The following is a 19073-nucleotide window of genomic DNA, read 5'->3' on the forward strand; positions in this document are numbered from 1 at the left end:
ATGCCAGCCTGTGCCCTCCCTAGAAATAGTCTGTTTGGGCGTTTCCTCAGACACAGGTGGTGCTGGCTCCGTCCTTGTTTGGCTGGGTAATCCTGGACTCAGCCTTTATAAGCCCCAGTTTCTTCATCTCAAATGGGAGTAACAGTAAACGTTTTGATAGCACTGTCCAATTTACAGAGTACTTTCATGTTAATTATCTCGTTTATTTCTCACAACTCACAGGTGAGGTCAGAGTTACTTTTATCATACTCCCCATTAGTCTGGTAAGGAAAATGAGAATTCAGGGAAGCTGAGTTGTTTTGGTCACACACATAGTAAAATGCAGAGCAGGGACCTGGGAGCAAGCAGGCCCCCTGGTTCTAAACCTCATACCCTTGCCACCACCACACTTGCCAGCCTTAACGGGCAGTAAGGGTACTGGCTTTGGTATGCATCCCAGTGCCTCCAGAAGCTGCTGTGTGACCTTAAACGAGTTGCTTAACCTCTCTGAGCCTCAATTATCAAATGAAGACATAAATAGCTTGAGAATTCTGGCTACTATAGATATATATGAAAGTGAAAGTGATAGTCACTCAGCCATGTTTGAGACTTGTGGACTGTAGCCCGCCAGGCTCCTCTGTCATGGAATTCTCCAGGCAAGAATACCGGAGTGGGTTGCCATTCCCTTCTCCTGGAGATCTTCCGGACCCAGAGATCGAACCCAGGTCTCCCACTTTGCAGGTGAATTCTTTACTGTCTGAGCCACTAGGGAAGTCCCAATATAAATATATTTATGTGTGTCTATCTATCTATATATTTGTTGTTATTCAGTCGCTAAGTGTGTCTGACTCCTTGCGACCCCATGGGCTGCAGCACGCCAGGCTTCCCTGTCCTGCACCATCTCCATATATATAGTTTGCAGCTATTTCATTGTGTATATAAAGTCCTGTTAAGACGATAGTGGCTAGAACCATGAATAGGGTTTTTGTTCCTCCTTCTCTTCAGAGGACAATGGTCTTGAGTGGAGTCTTTTAATTTTCCCATCGATTAAGTGAACAGATGGCCCCCAGGGCTGATGGTAGGAATACACAAATTCACATGTATCAAGAGCTTAGAATTGGTCTCAGTGCAAGATGTGTGAGCTGCTTCTGAGGGTCTTTGAGATTTCCCATGGGGCAGAGACAGGCCCTTATACCCCACCCCCATCCACCCGCCCGCATCCACCTACTGAGGGCTGGGACACCTACTGGGGCTTTAAGAGGCTCCAGGGCTGGTGGCTGTGGAGGTCCCAGCAGTTTCCCTACATGCCCTGACCTCAGCCCTGCCCTCTGGAGGTCAGCTCAATGGGGCCATGGGCCCCAGCCTGGGGAAGGGCAGCGGGTGGGGTGGACCGCCTCCCAGCCCGGCAACTCCTGGCCACCCCAAGTCTATTTTTAGAGCAATTTGTCTGTGGGTCCTTTGCAGGGGGCGGCTTCCCGGAGGCCGGCAAGCTGGCCCTGTAATTTGGGAATATTGTGGGTGTTCCTGGAGCCCAGGGGCGGGAGCCCTCAGGCTCCCTGCAGGGTGGGGCCTGGCCTCAGAGGTGGGATCAGGCGGCAGCTGACCCCTCTCCCCACCCATAAGGGGCCTCAGAGCCTCCAGTCCCTCTGGCCCCTCCATGCCAGCTCGGGGCCAAGTGCTGGGGCCACCAGGAGCAGAGCTGACTTGGAGAGGAGGACTGTAGGCAACCATCAGGAAAGGGGGGGATGCCCGGCAGCCCTGTGGCCCAGATGAGGCCAGGAGGCCCAGGAGGTGGGCAGGAGGTGAACGCTGCCCTGAGAAACCTGGGCATCACCCATCCTCCCATCCAGGCACCAGACTGTCCCATGGATTCTTCCTTCTTATCTTGTCTCCAGGATGTTCTTCACCCCCGTTGCCACTGCCTTAGCATGTGCCGCCTTTCTTCTCTCCGGAAACAGCCTCCTGAAGGTCTCACTGCCTCTATCTCGCCTGCAGCCAGTCCAGTCTGCACTCAGAGGCAGAGTGATCTTTTTTAACCTTACAAACCCGAGCGTGCTTAAAGCCCTTCAGTGTCTCCTCGTTACCTTTAGGACAAAGTCACAGCTCTGAGTTCAGCCTCCAGGGCCGACCCATCCCTGCTGGCCTCTCTGACTCCATCTTCCCCCTTCCCTTTGGGTTCTAACTGTGCTAAATTGCTTGTGACTTTCTCCAGAGCCCCAGCACCTAGCACTGCGCTCATTAGATGTTTGCTGAGTAATTGTAATGTAATCGTATTCACAGTAGCTGCCATTTGTTGAACATTTACTTCTTGACCAGTACTTTTACAAATAAGGACGCTAAGGCTCAGAGAGGTTACGCACCTTGCCTCAGGTCACACAGCCAGGCAGGAGGGGTCTGTTGTCCAAGCCCACTCTGTAAACGGCTGAATGAAGACGATGCCTCCATCTGTTCTGGCCCCAGCCCCCTCTGCCCTCCCACCTCACCAGTGCCGCCCCCCCGCCCCTCTCCTCCTGCCTCCCTGTGTACCCTAACATCTCTCCACGGCCCCATGCAGCACAGGGGCCAGGAGCGGGGCTGAGCCCCTGCTCTGGGAGCCCCCTGAGCCTGGGTCCCGCCCCCTTCCCTAGATGTGGACCACGGAGCGTGGGTGCTGGGACACAAACTGTGCTCCGTCATGGTGAAGCGGGAGCAGAGCCCGGAGCTGCCCGTGGACCCGCTGGCCGCCTCCTCGGCCATGGCCGCTGCCGCCGCCATGGCCACCACCCCGCTGCTGGGCCTCAGCCCCCTGACCAGGCTGCCAGTCCCCCACCAGGTGAGCCTGGGGCCAGTTTACAGGGGCCGAGGGCGGGCGGAGGGGGGATGGAGCTCTGTGGGAAGGGCCATCCAAAACCCTGGCACCCCGGGGCTCTGAACAGGGAGCAGCGTGGCCCTCAGGAGCCTCCAGACTCTGTCTCTGCCCCCACCTTGGGCCACCCTTTCACCACCGAGACCAGACTCAAACCACAGGGGCCCTCACTGTGTGCAGAAGAAGATGAAGGGACCCAGGCAGGGCTGGGCATCAGGGACCCGGTCCAGAGTCTCAGGGTAGGAGACAGCCCAGGCCACTTAATTTTCTCAGTGTCCAGATTTTTAAAAACGAAGAAACACCTAAATGGAAATATAAAAATTATACCCTATTTCCATTGTTTATATTCATGAGATGAATATGTTTAACCTACGTTCGCAGGCAGGCCCTCCCCCCGTGAATGTCTAGATACCATTGCTCATCTATAGAACCAAAGCGGACATCTGAAAACCCTTCTGGGGACGTGAGGCCCAGACACTCGGGGCCTGGGAGAGGCCCTGCCTGGTCCCAGCTCTGGCCTCAGCTGTGTTCTGGGCGCATTGCCTTCCTTCTTCATTCCTCATTTTCCTTTTCTGTAGAATGGGGGCGTGAACTACAGCTAAGGGGCTCCTACTCTTGCATCTAAAACACAAGTTGTTGTTTAGTCGCTACGTTGTGTCCGACTCTTTGCGACCCCAGGGACTGTAGCCCACCAGGCTCCTCTGTCCACGGGATTTCCCAGGCAAGACTACTGGGGTGGGTTGTCATTTCTTTCTCCAGGGGATCTTCCCGACCCAGGGATGCGTAGCCGCATCTCCCACTTTGGCAGGAGCATCCTTTACCACTGCGTCACCGGGATGCCCTTGGAATCCCTTGAGTCGGGGTTTGGCTGGCACTGCCCCCTGCTGGCCACACGGCTCAACTGCTCAAAATGCACGTGGCCCAAGGGCTTCCCAGGTGGTACCCTTGGTAAAAAACCTGCCGGACAGTGCCAGAGATGTAAGAGATATGAGTTTGATCCCTGAGTTGGGAAGATCCACCGGAGGAGGAAATGGCAACCCACTCCACTTCAGTATTCTTGCCTGGAGAATCCCATGGACGAGAGAGCCTGGGGTCGCAAAGAGTCAGACATGACTGAAGCGACTTAGCACGCACGCAGAGGCAAGAAAGGGCATTCCCTTCTCCTCCACCAGGGACTGGGGGGTTCAGGGCTGGGTGCAGACCGGGAGGATCTTTGGGGACCATCTCCAGGGCTGGCTCTGTGACTCCTGAGACCTCCCCAGAGGAGGAAGGGAAGACAGGATGGCCGCGGACAAGGTCATGGAAGTTAGGCGCTGGCCTCAGGGGAGGGAACTGAGAGGTTAAGCAGCTTGCCCCACACTGCACAGTCAGATGAAATGGAGCTGCATTCCAGACTCAGCCATCAGACCCCGAAGCCCACCTTTCCCACTCTAGTGAGGTCGCAACCCCCTAGCGGAAGGTGTGGGAACCAGGAGTTGGATGGCGGGAGAATGAGCCTGTGACCCACCGAAGTGGAATCACCCTATTGCGTCTCAGTCCTTTCATCTGTCACTTGAGGGCTCAGCTGGGATGTAGACCAAGGAATATCCAAGGTCCCAGCCAGCCTCACCCTCCCTTGATTCCGATTCATCTGCTGAAATTCAGGATTCTGGGTCCCACCTATGATATCATGACCTCTCTCTGCTGGCTTTGGACCTGGAGGGGAGAGATGGGCCTGAAATCCAGCACCCAACACAGTGTCTTCTCAAAAAGAACACCACTTATGTGCGTGTTGGTACTCCTGCATAGGAAGCCACGCATGCTGATGTCCTTTCTGAAACAGCAGGCTGGAATGGTATAAATAGGAATGCGTGTTTGTTTAAAGCATTCATCTAATTCTACCTGTCCCTTGCTTAAAACCCATTGTGCGTGCGTGCTAAGTCGTTTCAGTCATGTCCGACTCGTTGCAACCCCATGGACTGTTGCCCACCAGGCTCCTCTGTCCATGGGATTCTCCAGGCAAGAGTACTGCAGTGGGTTGCCATGCCCTCCTCCAGGGGATCTTCCCCACCAAGGGTTCGAACCCACGTCTCTTATGTCTCCTGCACTGGCGAGTGATTGCTTTATTACTAGCAATACCTGGGAAGCCGCTGACACCCATTAGGGGTCCTCCTTGTTTCAGACTTCTTTCTCTGGCTTCTCCTCCTCCCGCCATGTCCTCTCCCCAGATCTTCTGGTCTTGTGTCTGACCACTCCGCCTCTGACATAGAGCCTACCCTCTGCACACCCTCTGTCCTCGCCATTTCCGGATCTAGCTGGGCTCTGTCTGGGCACTGTGCTTTTGCAGATGCTTTTTCCTCTACGTGGAGTGCCTTTCCCCTCAGCCACGGCCTGCCCCACCCTGTATCTGGAATACTGCTGTTTATACTTCAGGATGCAGACTTCAGCTGCTCAGGGATGCTCAGGGACCTTACTCTAATGCCTCCTTCATCTGCGCTGTGGTTCAGTGAACAGCTACAATCTGCCAGACGCGACATTATGTGGGTCTCCTGGCAACCCACATACCCAGCCTGCATGGCGTTCACCGCCGGTGTGGGGTCACCCTCCTCCAAAAAAGGCGGCCCTGGCCTCAGAGGCCACAGGAAGCCCCTCTTCCCTGCACTCAGGAGCTACACGATGCCCCTTGGCCACCGCTGTCTTCCCTTAGGCCTGACTTGCCTTCTGTAAGCACAGGAACTTGTCTCTGCTCCCTCTGGGATATGCCTGGAACCCTGAGCCCAGCTGCTTTCTTAATGCTGTAGGGCAGAACCCCCCAGGCCCAGGGAGGAAGGGAGGTTGGAGGGCCTGGTGGGGACAGGCCCCAGGAACAGCTGATGGAGCGGGCCCTGCCTCTTCCTCAGGCCCCAGGAGAGATGACTCAGCTGCCAGTGATCAAAGCCGAGCCCCAGGAGGTGAACCAGTTCCTCAAAGGGACACCAGGTGAGTGTGTCTGGAGAGGGGCTCTTCATCGCCAGTCCTGGACAGACCGCATTCCTTACCCCTTGGCTCAGCCCACCTGTCTCCCTTGACACGTCCGCTTTCTCCCCGTAATAGTCTCTCCTCCCTTCTGTGCCCGTTCCCCATCCCTCCAGCCCCCTTCTTACTCGACAGCTGTCACTATTATCACCACCTTCTCACCCTGTTTGCTACCTTCCCCTCCCATGATTCACTAACTGAAGTCCTCTCTGTAGCCATCAGCTCGTCCATCCATTCACCCATTTACTCATTTACCCGTCCATCTGTCCATCCTTGCATCTATCCATTCATCCACCCATCCAATGAGAGTACATTGGGCATCTCCTAGTTCCAGGAGCTGGGGACGCAGAGAGAGAAAACAGTCGCTGTACCCAAGGAGCTGACACTGGAATGAGGGTCCCAGACAAACCACCAATGACACAGTTGTGTTATGGGTTAAAGATGACAGATCCCAGGAAACACCTCCCCAGACCTGACAGGAGAGGAGAGAACAGAGGGAGCTTCTTGGATTGAGCAGGAGAAAGGGCTAACTTAATCTTTCCAATCCCACCTCATTCATTCATCCAACACTGATTAAGCAGCACCTGTGTATCAGGCCCTGGACTAAGCACCACAAAGTTTAGGAAGATGAATAAGGCCCAAGTTTCACCCTCAAGTTACTCATAGCTTCTGAGAGAAGATGGAATTAACCAGAGGTAGAAAGGGACCAGTGTGAAAAAAACCTTACACTGTAGAGTGCCCGTCATAAAGCATGGTCCCATCCCTTAGCCCATTGCATCCTCCCAGCTCCATATAGGGATTCCTTTCACCCCCCCATTCAACAGGAAAGTGAGGCTGGGAGATGTTAAGTAAACATGAATATAGGTCACATAGTTGTGGGGTACAACAGTCAGGACTTGAACTCAGGTCTGACTCCAAGTTCAGTGGTCTTTACAGTATGGCATCCACGAGAGGCAAATAAGAACCAAAGAAGAGAGAGGGGACTCCCGTAGGAGGCAGCGGTGGGCAGAGCCCGGAAGGACGCAGCCGCTCCTCCTCCCAGTCTCAGCCCAGCTCTGCGGTGCAGTGGGCTCCAGATTCCAGCGTGTGCATGCACGCGTGCTCAGCCGTGTCTGACTCTGTGCGACCCCAGGGAGTCGCCTTGCGACTCCTTCCAGGCTCTTGGTCCTCTTGGCTCGGCTCAGGCGTCTTCCTGATGCTGCGGCCAAGAGAGGCAGCATGAAGGGCGTGTTGGGGAGAGCAGTGCTCTGGCAGGTCTGCTGAAAGCCCAGTGCCTGCTGCCCTGTTACCCTGAGGTTGGAAATGGACACCCTGGTGTTTTGAAATGGGAAGAAAGGGACAGAGGCTGTCGCTTGCCCTGCCTGATCCCCATGGGCCTCGCTGTGGTCAGACTCCGGTCATCTCCTGGGGTTGCCAAGTTGGAGGCTCACAGACCCTGAACCCTTTGAAGTGAGGGTTTAGTCACTAAGCCGTGTCCAACTCTTGCAACCCCATGGACTGTAGCCAGCCAGGCTCCTCTATCCATGGGGTTTCCCAGGCAAGAACAGTGGATTGGGTTGCCATTTCCTTCTCCAGGGGATCTTCCCGACCCAGGGATCAAACCTGGGTCTCCTGCATTGCTGGCAACCTCCTGCACTGCAGGTGGAGTCTTTACTGACTGAGCCACCGGGGAAAGGAGACCCGAGAATCCAGCCTCTGCGTTATCCCTGCCAAGTGTTAGCGTTAGTCGCTCAGTCATGTCCAACTCTGCGACCCCATGCATGGACTACACCAGGCTCCTCTGTCCGTGGAATTCTCCAGTAAAGAACACTGGAGTGCATAGCCATGCCCTTCTGCAGGGGATCTTCCCAACCCAAGGCTGGAACCCAGGTCTCCTGCATTGTAGGGGGATTCATTATCGTCTGAGCCACCAGGGAATCCCCACCAAGAACCAGGTTTAAAAGAGCTGGGCTCAGTGGAGTCAGGGATGGTGTGGCCCTCAGAAATTGTCTTCTGGGGTGTCAACTCTACTTTCTGACACGCTAGGGTCAAGGGGGGTGCTCCTGACATTATAGGGGTCAAGGCCTGAACAGTCTGCCCACATGCCTTCGGGACCAGCTTAGGCCTGCACTATGCTGAACTCTGTACCCCGGCTGACCTGGCTTCTCCTGCTCCCCACAGAGGACCTGGTGCAGATGCCTCCGACACCCCCCAGCAGCCACGGCAGCGACAGCGACGGCTCCCAGAGTCCCCGCTCTCTGCCCCCCTCCAGCCCTATCCGGCCCATGGCCCGCTCCTCCACGGCCATCTCCACCTCTCCGCTCCTCACTGCCCCTCACGTAAGCAGCTGGGGCTGGACTGACCCCAGAGTCGAGGAATCCAGTGTCTGGGGGGAGCCCTAAGCCTGATCCTGACCCCCATCAGAACGCAGGAGGTGCCCGCCCCACAGATGGGAGTGAAGATCTTTTAATCGTGCTTGGGGATGAATAGGAAACGGGGAGAGAGTCCAAGAGGCCTGCTGAACCCGCTGGCGGCAGAGCTAGGTCTAGAACTTGACATTCCTGACCTCCAGAGGGACGGCCCAGGCTGCCTCCAAGGAGCACTGTTTGAAGAGCAAAGTTCAGGAGGCCCAGAAGCCCTGGGACAGGTGGGGGACACCTCAGGTCTAGAGGTGGTAGGTGTCCGAAGTGGGTGCTATTCAGGGGGCCCTGGACAAGTAAGCACTGAGGCTGTGGATTCTGCGATGGGATCTAAGGACCAGCCCTTCCCAACAATATATTGAGGGCCTAACGTGCCAGGCTGCCAGCAGCATCCTCAGCACTTGTGACATGTTACTGGATTTAATTCAGATCCACCCCTCTTGCAGATGAGGAAACTGAGGTTCAGTGAGCTGGGTGCCTTGCCCAGGTCTTGCCGAGGGTAAATGGCCGAGCTCGGATTTGAATGCAGGGCTGTCTGGTTCCTAACTAGTACATCCTCTTTGCTGCAGAAATTACAGGGGACGTCGGGGCCGCTGCTCCTGACAGAGGAGGAGAAGCGCACCCTGGTTGCTGAGGGCTACCCCATCCCCACCAAACTGCCCCTCACCAAAGCTGAGGAGAAGGCCTTGAAGAGGGTCCGGAGGAAAATCAAGAACAAGGTAAAGCAAGAGGCAGACCCTGGCCCTGCCCTAGGGCTTCCGTGGGGGCGGTGGGGGTCTCTGCTCCCCTGGCCGTGCCAGTCCTGAAAACGGGGAGCCCAGGGAGTGGATGCGTGGCCTGGTAACCCTGTGAGGGACAGGGAAGCCTGGCCTACTGCGGTCCACGGGGTCACGGAGAGCCGGATGCAGCTCGGTGAATGAACAATAACAACTCCCGCTGGGGGCTTCCCCCTCTAGATCTCGGCCCAGGAGAGCCGCCGTAAGAAGAAGGAGTACGTGGAGTGTCTAGAAAAGAAGTAAGAGGCCTGGAGCGGGTGGACAGCCCGGGTGGCCTGGGCTCCGCTCCCCAACCTGGCTTCCTCTCCCACCTTCTCAGGGGCTGGGTAGGGGGCATGGGGAGGAGGATGCTGGTGGGCAGGGCAAAGCGGGCAGCAGAGAGACTTCCCTAGTGGTCCAGTGGTTACGACTCCTGGTCCGGGACTAAGATTCTGCATGCCACACACCATGTGACCCCAAAATGGGGCGGGGGGGGAGTCAGATCTGGGGGCTGCCGCTGAGCCTGTGCCTGCTTGGCCCCCACAGGGTGGAGACATTTACATCTGAGAACAATGAACTGTGGAAGAAGGTGGAAACCCTGGAGAATGCCAACAGGTGGGTAGTGCCACCTGCGTTCCCCTCTGGCCCCCTGCCCTCCGCAGCCAGTGGCTGGCTCTGGCATAGCTCTGGGAGGCAGGAGGGAGGACAGGCCACTGAGTTGAGGGTGATGCAAATCCCAGACACAGGGAGCCTGCAGCCTGGGACCCTCAGTTTCCCATCCTCCTTTATCCATTCAGAACTCTAGATACCAGACGGGGCTGGCGAGATGCTTAAATGAGGTAATACAGGCCAGCAATAGCAGCAGCCCCTGGGCATTTGTTGAAGTGCTTTGTGCTCAGGCCTCGTGCCAGCCCTTCTGAATCTGGGGAAGGTTCCACGGCCCTTGTGTTAACAAGCCCTCAGGTTAATTCTGAGGCACCCTGAAGTTAGAGCCCTGGTGTACATGTTTACGACTCAAAGTGAGTTTCTCAGCCCAGCACGTCAACATCAGCTAGTGGCTTGCAGAAATGCAGAATCTTGGGCCTCTCCCCACACTTAACGTGAATCAGAATCTGCATTTCAGCAACACCCTTAAGTGATTCACTCGCACGACTAAGTTTGAGAAACAGTCTGGAGCCCACACAGGGCCTGGCATGCGGTGGCCACGGAAAGTCACATCTCCGGGGGCTTTTTTTGTGATCTTGGGAAAACTGTAACACGTCTCTGGGTCCCAGTTTCTCTGTCTGCATGGAGACGATGGAAGCGGTATCTCCCCAGATTCGTGTGATGATGCCATGAGACCTAGCAAGTACAGGGCCGACACTGTCCTTGGCATTGGAGACAGGGACAGGAGAATGCTCCCTTCATGTTAACTTTTCTTCTTCTCTTTTTCTGGCTGTTATTCTGAATTCTTGTTAGTGACCAGTCATGAGCCCACAGTAGGTCTTTAATAATTGTTCGCTGGGAGTAATTAAAACGGCAGCCAGCAGCTGGTAGGGAGCAGGTGCTCAACAGAAGGCTTTTTCCTTCTTTCCTTCCTTCTCCCCCAGCTTCTCCAGCGGGATCCAGCCACTCTCCTGACTGACCTGGAGAATGCCCCCCTGACTCAGGGAAGAGGGGTGGGAGCCCTCGCCCCTCACCCCCTTCCTCTGGCCCAGATTCCGCTCTGGTCCTAAATAGGGCCAGGCCCTTGGAGCTATTTCGCCACCTGCTGTACATTCTGGGAACTGCAACCGCATGGACTGGCTGGGCGGGAGGGAAGAGATGATTCAACATTTGTTCACCAAGGGTGGGCTGATTCCTTGCTGGGGAGGACCCAGTCCCTGCCCTCAGGGAGCCCCCACAGTTAGCGAAAGACACTGACGTCGATGTTCAGCCGCTCAGCCGTGTTCAGACACGTTAGATCTCCTCTCTTTGCGACGCTGTGTAATGACATACAAATTTGTAAATAAATGAAGTGTTACAGGTGCTGTGATAAAAGCAAAAACAGCGACAAAATTAACAAAAATGGTAGCTACCATTCCCCGCATGCTCACTCCTCACCATGTACCAGGCCGCTGCCATACACGTCCTCCTTATCAGCTCAGGGTAGAAGGAGGGAAGGTCAGTTTAGCTGCAGCTGGTGCGGGGTTAAAGAAAAAAAAGAAGGTGACCTCAGCCCAGGTGAGCTAGACCTGCCTCCAACCTCCACTTTGGCCAAGAGAAGCCTCACGGGGCCCCTCTGAGCTCCCACAGGGTGACCCAGTTATTCACCGTGAAGCGGGCGCCAGGTGCCCCGGCCACGCCACAGAGGAGCCAAGTGGGAAGTGACCTTTTCTGCCTTGAGTGAAGCGGGCACCTCGTGTGGAAGCCAAGGCTAGAGCCAGCCCAGGGGCCCCCACCCCCACCCCACACCCGGGGGGAGCTCCAGGAGGCAGGGATGCCTGCCGGCTGGGTCAGAGCCGCGGGGTGACCGCTCTGCCCCCCTCAGGACTCTGCTCCAGCAGCTGCAGAAACTCCAGACTCTGGTCACCAACAAGATCTCCAGACCTTACAAGATGGCCGCCACCCAGACTGGGACCTGCCTCATGGTAGGTCACTGTCCCCTCACCACAGAGCCGCCGGCGGCCCGGTCTTCCCCGCCGGCTGGTTTTCAGGGGAGTTGGGGGTGGGGGGCGGCATGCAGAGCTTTCAGGGACCGGCAATATTGTCGGCAGCGTCACCAGGGTCAAATATCCTCCCAGCCTCTTTCACCAAAGCCCATGGAACCTTCTGGAACATGACCTTCCCTGACCGGTTCTGACACGGTGTGGATGTGTAGTGACTCACACGAACCCTGCTAGGGGATGACAGGCCAAGCGCCGTGAGGAGGCAGCAGCCCCTGAGGAGGAGGCCGCCCCTGAGGAGCCAGTCGGGGGATGGGCCTGGGGCGACGCGGGGAAAGTATGGACCTGTCTCTCTCTAGCGTGCGTGGCGGGGTGCCCAGGCTGTGGCCGCAGCCTCTGCCGGCTTCTTTTCCGCATTCCCTATAGCTGTACAACCTGTTGCCTCCGGGTTAATCACTGCCCCCGGGCCTTCTGAGATCCTCGAGCTGACAGGTGGCAAAGCCGGAGTAGAGGCAGGTGTTAGTTTGGGCTCGGTGACTCATTAGCTCCCCGTGCTGGCCAGTCTTCCTGGGAACCCTGCTGGGGATCTGGTGTGAAGATATGTTCCCGTCCCTTGTCCCAGCCTCAATCTCCTCCAGCACCTACCCCTTCCTTTCCTGATTCCTTCCCACCCCAGAGGTGATAGCCACACTGGCCAACTCCATCTCTTTTTCAATGCTGCCTGGGGTGGCCTCTCTCCAATGGGCTGAGATGGCCTGACAGCCTTCACCTTCTCCTCCACCACATGGGCTCTGGGAGCAGATTTCCTGAAAAAAATGATGAGCCTTTGGCCCCCACTGGCTCATGGTGGGGGAGGGGGAGGGCTTTGGGGGTGGCCAGGGTTGCAGCCCTCCCCTGGCCCGGCTCTGCCCACCACACTCTCTCCACTTCCAGGTGGCAGCCTTGTGCTTCGTCCTGGTGCTGGGCTCCCTCGTGCCCTGCCTCCCTGCGTTCTCCTCTGGCTCCCAGACTGTGAAGGAAGACCCGATGGCTGCTGACAGCCTCTACACCGCCAGTCAGAGTGAGTGCCCCAAGCAGGGCTGCCCTCCCCCCACACCAGCCCCAGCTTCCGGGCAGAAGACAGACGCAAGTGAGGAGCCAGGTCTGGGGCTGACTCGTTCTACCTTCCCATTTTGCAGATGGGGAAACTGAGGCCCTTCCCAAGGGTCTATGATTTGTTCAATGTTAGTTATAGAATTAGGACCACAATGCAGAGCCCCTGATTCCCAGCCCACCCAGGAGTGGCTTGGCCAGCGGGGGGCAAAGGGGGAAGGTTTAGGGAATAACAAGAATGTTCCCACCCTATCCCCCATGTATTATGGTGCCAGCTGGTAGGGGGCATCTGCTAAGCCACCATCAGTGTTTTTCAACTGGGAGAGCAAGTGAGTTTCAGCTCCAGGGCCATTTTCCATAAGATGGTGGTGGCTGCATGAAGCACTGCTAAAGACTCTGAGGCCCGGTTCAGGATCAATAGGAAGGGGTGGTGAGATCCACGGGTAATGTCTGTCACGGGCAGAAGCGTGGGGCTGAGCTAGTTACCACCCCGTGGGGCTCGTGAGGACTGTTAAGAACATGGAGTTTTCCAGTCAGTCACATCTGCCCCTCGCTAAGCGTGTGAGCTCGGGCGTGTGTCTGAAGCATGCTAAATTTTAATCTCTTATCTCGAAAATGGGAGTTACCAGTTCCACGCTTATTGAGCATGTTTGCTGTGAAGACTGAATGACATGGTGCATGAAGGCTCTCGGTACAGTTCCTGGTACACAGCAGGCTCTTACTAAATGAACACCAGTTGCTCCCTTTTTGATGAGCTTGAAAAAGGAGAGAAAAGACACGACATGCAGTGGCAAGGGGAGAACCGGCACAGGGGGCAGCAAAGAACAGTGTGGGTTTCCGGAGGCAGAGGATACTTCAGACAGACCTCCAGAGGGACTTCCAGACGGTCCCTCATCGCCTCCTGGAGCGAGTCATCCAGCAGGGCAGGAGGAGGAAAAGGAAACAGATGGGAGGTCGGGGAGAGCGAGAGCGAGGCGCTGGGGAGGAGTGAGTTTCTAGAAGGAGGGATGCTGCAGGGAGAATGAGTTGGGCCTGCAGGCCCTTGAGGGGAGGGAGCGGCCATGGGGAGGGTTAGGGGAAGAGGAAGCAGAGGCGGGGAGTGAAAACCCCTCCCTGGACCAGATCAGCCGGAGAAGGAACGGAGAGGTACTTGCTGAGGGAGGTGGGTGGCAGAGATGCCAGATCCTGAGCGGCATGTGTCCGTTTTCTCAAGGCCAGGGGGGTCTGTGTGATGGGAGGCACAGAGGACCTCGAAGAGGAAGGAATGGAAATTGGGAGAGTGGGATTAGGGGGAGGAGGAGGGGTGTTGATGGACAAAAGCAGAGTCAGAGGAGCGCAGGAATGAATGAGGCCCTCGGAGTGAACGAGGTGGGTTTCAGGCTCAGGGTCCGCACAGGACTGGGCGAAGGGGAGGAGGTGACCCCTGGAGCAGGCTGGCCCGTGGAGCTGGGGCAGCGCACAGATCCAGGGGCCCTGCCCAGGCAGACCGTGAGGTCAGGGCCCTGAGGGTGAGGAGGGTGCTGGCGGATCCTGGAGTCAGGCAGGGCCACGGTCTGCAGCTCAGCCACCGTGCATCATCCTTAGTCTGGGACAACATCCCTGACCACCTGGAGCCTCAGTGACCTGTTCTGTGAAATGGACCTAAAAACATCTCATTCCAAGAGTTTCTGTTAATGATTTGATATAGGTTAAAGGATGCCAACAATGTCTGATAGGCATGGTAGATATCCAACAAATGTGTTTTCTCTTTTTCTCATCTCCCTGAGGGGTAAACTGGGGCCTCAAATAGGGGAAAGGTTTATTCAAGGTTTCACAGGAAGGGAGTGGTTCAGTAGGATGAGCCAGCTCTCAGATGCCCCAGCCCAGTGCCCTCTGCTTAGGGAGCGCTAACTCGCTCTGAGCACAGTTTCAGTCACTCTGTTATCTCACTGAAACCTCATATCAACAGGAGGTTGGCCCCTAGTATTCCTATTTTACAGATGAGCAAGCTCAGAAAGGTGAAAGCAAAGGCATGGTTTGCCTGCAGTCACACAGCTGGGAATCATTAGAGCTGGATTCAGATCCAGGCCTGAAAGAGTCCAGGGCCCAGGTCCTTGAGCCCTGGGCCCTGAATGCAGCCTAGACCTGGAGGGAGCCTTGGCACCGTGGCTCACCCTGAGCTCCTTCTCCAGTGCCCTCCCGGAGCCTCCTGTTCTACGACGAGGGAGCAGGCTCATGGGAGGATGGCCGCAGTGCCCTGCTGCCCGTGGAGCCCCCGGATGGCTGGGAGATCAAGCCCGGGGGGCCGGTGGAGCAGCGGCCCCAGGACCACCTGCAACATGACCACCGGGACAGCACCCACGAGACCAGCAAGTACCTGAGTGAGGCCTGGCCGAAGGACGTCGGCGGGAACAGCACGAGCCCTGACTTCTCCCACCCTAAGGAGTGGTTCCATGAGAGGTGGGTGGGCGGCCCCTTCCCTCCCTGGGGTCCCAGGCTCCACCCAGCCTCTGCCCACCCCTGGTCCCCGCGTTGTCAGCCACACCCTCCCACGGCCCCCATCCCTCCCAAGTCCAAACCCAGCTTGCAGAGGGGCAAGAGGGTCCTCCCCAGACAGAGTCACCCCTGACTTCTCTTCTCTCTCCAGGGATCTGGGCCCCAACACCACCATCAAGCTCTCCTAGGCTGTGCCAAGACCCAGGACACAGGGCGTACCTCTGGTACTCAGAAGAGGGGTCGTCCTGCTCACCAACCCGGATCCGGCTCGTACCCCTGCCCCCTGGGGTCCCATCCCAGGAGAAAGGGTTCCACTCCCCCCGCCCACCAGCCCCTCTTTGTCCTAGATCTTGACCGGGGCCCCCCTTCCCCCCCACATTTGGACTGTTCCCTTGGGCCAACCACTGTGTTCTCACCCCCTCCCTCCCACAACCATCCGTCCTTCTTAGATAAACCACTCACTGAGTCACCCACCTCCTTTCTCATAATGACCAAGAGGACCACTGCCTCCCTGCCCCACCCCGACCACATACACACACAGACACATCAATAGACCGACCCACTAAGCCCCTCCCCTCCCCCCCACTGTACAGAGACCAAGAACAGAAATTGTTTGTAAATAATGAACCTTATTTTTTATTATTGCCGATCCCTAAGATATTGTATTTTACAAGTCTCCCTCCTACCTTCAACCCTCCCTTGTTTTGTATTTTATGAAGTTAGTGCGGGCTTTGCTGCTCCCTGGCCCAGGGGAGAGGGTCCCCCCCCAACCCCTCACCTGGCCTCCCCCCTGCCGCTGCCCAAGCCGCTGGGCCTTTTTAATTGCCAAACCGCTTCACCCATCAGCTCAGCACATGCTTTAAGAAGGCAAAAGTAAAAAAAAAAAAAATGATGCAGCATCAATCCCCGACTTTGTGCCTTTCTTCATGGTAGGGGTCCTGGGGGGTGGGACTGGAGATGAAGGAACAAGAAGGGTAAGTTTATCTGGGGGCTTCCCAAGGGGCACTAGTGGTAAAGAACCCGCCTGCCAACGCAGGAGACATAAGAGATGCCGGTTCGATCCCTAGATCGGGAAGATCCCTTGAAGGATGGATGGCTACTCACTCCAGTGTTCTTGCCTAGAGAATCCCATGGATAGAGGAGCCTGGTGGGCTATGGTCCATAGGGTCGCAAAGAGTTGGACAGGTCTGTCGGACAGGAACAGGGACTTAGCACGCACGCAAGTTTATTTTATATCTGACCAGTAGTGATCGAGGGTGAGGGGTTCAAGAAGGCATTTGTATCGGGTCCCCTCTTCCAGCGAGGCACAGAATTCAAATTAGATGGCGAAAGAATTCTGCGGCAATCCCCCTACCCCAAGGCTCCTCCCAGTTCCTACTACTACTGTGTATGGAAGCAGAGTGGCATATAGGCCACCACCGAGCTGGCCTTTAAGGGTGGGAACTGTGAGCAGTGCGTGTCCAGACTGGCCAGACCCTATGCCGGGTGCTGTACGCACGATACCCAGGCTGGTCCTCCTCGTTCCTGCCCACTTCTTACTTTCTTGTATCATTGCCTCACCTGCATGAGAGGAGCACACTTCAGAGTAAAAAGAGCTGCCTTTGGCCACTGGAACTGCCACTTGCTAGCCATGTGCAGTGGGCAGAAGTCCAATATGGCCTCCACCCTGGGGTGCACACCCAGGGTCATCCCTTCCCCTAGGGTCTGCAGGGGACCTGTGCATGTCAGGGATGCCACTCCCATAGTTAAGTGACCTTTAATGGAAAAAGTAAAGGGGTTTTGCAGGTGTAATGAAGGTCCCAAATCAGTTGATACTGAGTTAATTAAACGGGAGGGATTTCCCTGGTGGTCCAGCGACTAACACTCCATGCCCCCAAAGCAGGGGGCCCTAGTTTCGACCCCTGGTCAGAGAACTAGATCTCGCATGCCACAAATAGGATGTGAGGTGGCCAAGCAAATAAATACTAAATAAAATAATTTTTTTTTTTAAGGGAGACCACCCTGAGTGGGCCTGACTTAATTGGGTGAAAGCCATTAAAAGAGGGACTGAGCCCTTCCCAAAGAGAGAGTCTCCTGCTGGCCTTAAAGAAGCAAAGAGCCGTGTTCCGTACCACATGGAGGGGGCAGCCTCTAGGCTCTGAGGGCCTCACGCTCCGGTTGGATTCTGCCAACCACCTGAGCAGCTTAGAAGAGGACCCCCAGCTCCCGATGAGGCCCGCACCCAGCCAACACCTGGGCGCCCACCTGGGGAGGGCCTGCGCACAGCACCCAGCCAAGCTATGCCCTGAGCGGCAGACACAGAGGTCACACCCGTGCTGCTTTAAGCCTCCGTGTTTGTTGTAATTCGTTATGCAGTGTAGGAAACTGAGCCTCCACTTCCCCACCTTGTAAGAAAAGAATGTAAATAACATTCAGTGCATGAGGTTATTGGGAATTCAGTGAGGTAAGTCATACAAGGGGTTAAGAACAGGACCCAGTGCACACTGACTCTGAGAAAGATTAACTGTGCCTTTAAAATATACGTGTGTGTGAGTCGCTTAGTCAGGTCTGACTCTTTGTGACCCCATGGTCTGTCTATGGAGTTCTCCAGGCAAGAATACTGGAGTGGGTTACCATTCCCTCTCCAGGGGATCTTCCCAACCCAGGGATCGAACCCAGGTCTCCTGCATTGCAGGCAGATTCTTTACCATCTAAGCTATCAGGGAAGCCCCTTTTAAATTATATATATATATATGTAAACTAATTTATCTATTTATTTATTTGGCTGTACTGGGTCTTGTGTGGCATGTGGCATGTAGACTCTTAGTTTCAGTATGTGGGCTCTAGTTCCCTGACCAGGGATCGAACCCTGACCCCCCGCATTGGAAGCACAGAGTCTTAGCATAAGGAAGTCCCTAGCTGTGCCTTTAGAGATAGTATTCATACAATGAGCTAAGCGCCAAGCGAGGGGTGCTGTTACAGCACAGAAAAGGGTGCCTCCCCCAGACAAGTGGCAAGTGCTTCCCGGAGTAGGTGACATGAAAGACCGTTGGAAGTAGGCAGGAGAGAGAAAGGGGCATCCCAGAAAGAAATGGCACGGGCAAAGCCCTCAAAAGTGGGAGAAAGAGCAGGAAAACTTCAAGAAAACCTCAAATAGCTCAGACTAGCCGGAGGGTAGAGAGCAAGAATGCTAACTGAGGTTGGATAGTGATCAGGGGCCACAGCCAGAAGGCCTTGAATGCCTGGATCAGGCCGTCGACCCTTATCACACAAGCATGACAGTTTCATACTCAGAAGCACGAACTGCGGTGGGATGGCACCGGGGTCAGCTGCCCACCAGAGGGGAAGACGGACAAGACCAGACAGAACTCTAGAGCTTTGGAACTGGCCTTCAAGGCCCATCCTCTCTCCCCGTTCTCTCACAGCCTCATCTAGACTATTTGATGTGGACCTCATTGCCTGCTGCTGCTGCTGCTGCTGCTGCTAAGTCACTTCAGTCGTGTCTGACTCTGTGTGACCCCGTAGACGGCAGGCCACCAGGCTCCGCAGTCCCTGGGATTCTCCAGGCAAGAACACTGGAGTGGGTTGCCATTTCCTTCCCCAGTGCATGAAAGTGAAAAGTGAAAGTGAAGTCGCTCAGTCGTGTCCAACTCTTCGAGACCCCGTGGACTGCAGCCTACCAGGCTCCTCTGCTCATGGGATTTTCCAGGCCAGAGTACTGGAGTGGGTTGCCATTGCCTTCTCCGCTAAACTACGAAGGCCTTTTAAAGCAAAGGCATTAAAGTCTGGGCTCTGGGCCAGAGCTATGATTATTATTAACAAGAACTTTTAGCTCAACCCCCTTTCCTGATTGATTCTTCCATTCCCTCTATTAGTCACTCAACAAACTGCTTTCAAAGGTCCCCCAGGATTGTGGAGGTGGCTGGGAAGT

At 55.7% G+C, this 19073-nt stretch overlaps 1 protein-coding gene across 1 annotated transcript in view; it reads left to right on the forward strand.

Annotated features, from left to right (window-relative positions):
- CREB3L1 (cAMP responsive element binding protein 3 like 1) overlaps positions 1-16066 on the forward strand; it is a 37498-nt gene extending 21432 nt beyond the window's left edge. Inside the window, exons 3-12 of the mRNA XM_061152677.1 lie at positions 2607-2791; positions 5704-5782; positions 7979-8136; positions 8787-8936; positions 9174-9232; positions 9519-9587; positions 11482-11581; positions 12530-12656; positions 14860-15127; positions 15315-16066. Of these exons, the coding sequence (XP_061008660.1) occupies positions 2607-2791; positions 5704-5782; positions 7979-8136; positions 8787-8936; positions 9174-9232; positions 9519-9587; positions 11482-11581; positions 12530-12656; positions 14860-15127; positions 15315-15351 (1232 nt within the window). The 3' untranslated portion in view covers positions 15352-16066. The remainder of the gene's footprint in view (positions 1-2606; positions 2792-5703; positions 5783-7978; positions 8137-8786; positions 8937-9173; positions 9233-9518; positions 9588-11481; positions 11582-12529; positions 12657-14859; positions 15128-15314) is intronic.
- Positions 16067-19073: the final 3007 nt, after the last annotated feature.

This window comes from Dama dama, chromosome 1 (assembly GCF_033118175.1).
Source record: "Dama dama isolate Ldn47 chromosome 1, ASM3311817v1, whole genome shotgun sequence".
NCBI lineage: Eukaryota > Metazoa > Chordata > Mammalia > Artiodactyla > Cervidae > Dama > Dama dama.